This window comes from Oxyura jamaicensis, chromosome 4 (assembly GCF_011077185.1).
Source record: "Oxyura jamaicensis isolate SHBP4307 breed ruddy duck chromosome 4, BPBGC_Ojam_1.0, whole genome shotgun sequence".
Classification (NCBI taxonomy): domain Eukaryota; kingdom Metazoa; phylum Chordata; class Aves; order Anseriformes; family Anatidae; genus Oxyura; species Oxyura jamaicensis.
The window spans coordinates 56,728,187-56,731,853 of record NC_048896.1 but is presented as its reverse complement, the minus strand read 5'-3'; the positions used below and the strand labels follow the sequence as shown (position 1 = coordinate 56,731,853).

General features: G+C 46.3%; 1 protein-coding gene across 2 annotated transcripts; it reads right to left on the bottom strand.

The window, feature by feature from the left end:
• Window positions 1-803: 803 nt before the first annotated feature.
• NDUFC1 (NADH:ubiquinone oxidoreductase subunit C1) lies at window positions 804-3,635 on the bottom strand. Of its 2 annotated transcripts, none has more exons than XR_004750918.1 (4): window positions 3,275-3,289; window positions 3,100-3,243; window positions 2,174-2,256; window positions 804-1,446 (listed from the first exon to the last, which is right to left on the bottom strand). XR_004750918.1 is itself a non-coding variant. In XM_035326315.1 (4 exons), coding segments are annotated over exons 1-4 (249 nt in total). In that variant the 5' UTR covers window positions 3,577-3,635; the 3' UTR covers window positions 804-1,445. The 2 variants fall into 2 exon arrangements, 1 of the variants encoding a protein (XP_035182206.1); XM_035326315.1 differs by lacking the exon at window positions 3,275-3,289 and adding an exon at window positions 3,516-3,635 and having other exon boundaries at window positions 3,100-3,203.
• Window positions 3,636-3,667: the final 32 nt, after the last annotated feature.

Genomic DNA, 3,667 nt, shown 5'->3' with positions numbered 1-3,667 from the left:
GCGGCCCTTCGCCCGGCGCCCCCCCGCAGGAGCCGCGGCGAGCAACGCCAAGGGCGTTCGGGTCGGGCACCCCAAAGGTGGGCAGCGTGAGGGCGGTCCGGCTGTGCAGGGGGCCAGCCACAGCCCTCGGGACCCGTTAGCCTGTAAAGCGTTTCAGCGTCACTCGACCACACGGACGGCGGCTGCCCTTCTCCAAGCAGCCTTCAGGTTCCCCTCCCAACCACACGGCGCTCGTCCCGCCGGCTGTCATCATCACACCGCCGTCCTCTGCCCTTGGCTGATGGCAGGGGCGGGCGTGAGCCATCTCCGGAGGCGTGCTGCCTCTGCACCAGCACCACACACAGCTCACGAAGGCCGGCACCTCCGCCAGCCAAGCTCGCTTCTGCCGCTCCTCCAGACACGCAGAGCGCAGCGCCGCACGCACTGCCCCTCTGCTGCCTGCAGAAACACTGCAAAATTGCATCACTGTCCCTTGAGTTGGGAACTACCGCACCTTCACGGAACGGATCCTTGGTGAATAGCTGGGCACAGCTACCTGTGACAGGTCTCAAAGAGCTGGAAAGCAGAAAAATGCCTGTGCCCTTAAGGAAATATACAATACCAGCGAGGAAAGGGTAAACTAACGAGCCGTAGGTCAGTTAAACAGTTCTGAGGACTGAACTTTCATCCTCACTTTCTGTAAGCACAAAGTACATTTATCTTCCATGCCACAGCAAAAGCAATGCAAGCTTACTGGCAAGGAAATAATAGTAGTGATCAAGCCCACAGAATTTAATGGTTGGCTATTTCTGATATATTTTTTGTATTATCTCCAATGCTTCATTTCTGTTGTACAGGAGGGGAAAAAAAGAAATCAGACCACAAAGAAATGAAGAACAATAGTCAGTACTCAAAGAGCTACAAGTTTGCAAACAGATGTGTAACAAATTACAGCAGGTCTTCAAACCGCTGGGTCAGCCTTTGCAAGTCTACCTAGTGAAAACTGAGCTGAAAGCTTCCCCTTTGGCATGTTTATACAAATTACAATTTTATTAGGATTCTGGTAAATGTCATTTTTATATTTACTTATTTTGTAAATTCAGCAATGAAAATAATGGCAGGGCAAGAGCACACTTAATTTTTGCCATATTTGCTAAACTTCCTCTTAAATCACGCTTGAATTTGTAATGCAACATCCAGAATAACAAAGATAGTTTATGAACGTTATCTTCAAAACTGTGAAAAAGGTAAATGTTATATGAAAGCAGGTTATGAAAACTACTAGAATGAAAACACATGGCAAGAAGAGTCTTCATAGGTTTCTTCCACACTTTATAATTTATTTTACAATAAAGCACATGAAATGTATGAACAGATAAGTACTTCTGCTGATTTGTACTTCTGCTGTGCTCATTTATTCACAGGACACAACTGATGATGGTATTTCTTACCAAGCCTCTGGTCAACCTAAGAAAGGGGGAAACAAAATTAGCAAAAAGGAAATACACACAATGAAGTGGGTTAGAAAGGTCTCACAACGTACTATGTTTTTTGCTGGACAAAAATACTTATAGGAAAAATAAACTAATTCAGAAAATCTTGTAGTCCTGTGGTTAAGTGTTTCTTTCAAGTAGCATGTTAATTGCTGAGGCCATGATCCCCATTAACTTTTTTATCTGGCAGAATCAAAATTGTGTTTTTTAAGTCAATAAGGACAATTTGCCTAATAAAGCAAATCCACAGGCACTGATTTTATATCATTCTTATCTGTAACATACAATCACAGCTAAGAAAGATGTTTCTCAGCATAGATCTGTTAAAAAAAGAGGCAAAGAGAAGCTATTTCTAGTGACCTTGACCTCCTTGCCACTAAAAGCACTCTAAGGTATTCTCTTTGGCACCTACATTTATTACAGACACTATAAGGCATGCTATTTTCAAAAACTCCGCACGCCCAAGACAAAAAGCTGGCAGTGAATGTGCATTTAAATTAATATCTGAAAATATTAGTCACTTCATCTCCGTATATCTAGGGAAGAAGTAGCTGGACAGCAAAACCAAGACAAAATATTAAAGAAAATAATATGGGAAGAAAAAAAGCCACCAATCAAGACTTTGAGAACTAACCAAAGTCAAAAAGATCTGCAGAATTCAGGTTTGTCTAAGTCAAAAGCATTTGTATGTCCATACTCACTATGAACATCCTGTACACTTATGTTTTCTCTCTTCTTTTCTTCTCTCATATTCCATCACATCTTCATTATGCTGCTTGAATAGCTGTAAAAGCAGTGTATGTTAAATGCCTATACGGTATACAACTAGAACCAGAGTCTGAACAGATCTGCAGAAAATGAACTTCCCAGGATCAGAATGTAAACCAGTATATAACTATTAGGAATCGGGGTGATAGAAGTTAAACAACACGTAAATGATCAATTTTTCAGTAAGGTTTTATCACACCTCCCTCAAACATTTTCTGCTGGCTGGCCTTTTTTTCCCCCTCCCCCTTTTACTGTCAATCCACTACCACCCCAAAAATGGGGATGGGAATCCATCCCGCCACACAAATTGTTGTCACGATGCAAGTGCTGCTGACCCTCGGTGTTTCCTCATGAGCGCTGCCACATCCTGCTCGCTCTGTCAATGCCAAGCCCAAGAGTTCTCAGAAACTGAGCGTCTTGCACCTGCATTTTGCTCAGCAGAAGGAGGCCCTAAGCAACTGCATGCAGCTGAAAAACGCTAAAGAAATGAACGCTTTAACAGTATGACAAACCAAAATTGTTTGGGCACATCCCTCGGTTTTATTTAAAGTGAGTTAGGAAAAACAATGTTGAAAGCCTTATGGCAACAGGCTCGAGGAATTAATTCCTCGCTAGTGGCTGTTTTGAAGTTTGCAACAGGGGCTTAATAGGAGCTTAATAACTTCTTCGTCTCTGTAAATTGAACTGCCACGTAGATTCAGGAAGGCACAAGTAATCCACGTCTGATGTGCTGCTTCAATCTTGACACTTGCTATGCCTACCCATTACCACAATCAATGAAATATGCTGTAGCCATTATCTTCGGACCATTATGATCTGGGAATTGTTAAGTTCGACAAAATCAACCAAAAGCACTTACAAGAGCCCACAGGGCAGCACTGGTGCTAAAAGCCAAGCCGACTCCAAACCAGTTCGGATGGTCGTAGTTATGCTTTCTCGCTACAAACGCAGACCGGGTAAAAGCTGCGAAGGCAGAAGATTCCAAACAGGTTAACATTTTTTTCTAGTCGTTACCTTTTCCTATGTTTTCTCACCAGTGCCAATTCCTCGGCAGTAACTGACTCCTAAGTACCGACGCTAATACGACCGGGAGACAGCTCTAATCACAACGTCGTTACAGGAACCCATTCCTAGCCGTGCCGCAGCATCCCCTCCCCTAGATGCCGGACGAGAGGTGACAGGGAGCTGCCCGCCGCCCGAGGAGGTTCCCCTTTCCTTCCCTTCCCCCGGCCCCACAACCCACCCCCGGCCTCCCCGCCCTCTCCCCGCGCTCACCGAGCCCGGGCCCAGGGGCCGCCAGCCGCAGCCTCGCCGAGGCCCTGAGCGCCGCCGCCATCTTGTCGCGCGGGCGGGCGGGCGCAGCGCTAATGGCCGCCCCCTGCCGGCCGGGCGGAGCCGCCGCAGCCCCCGTCCGGCGGGGCGGGGCG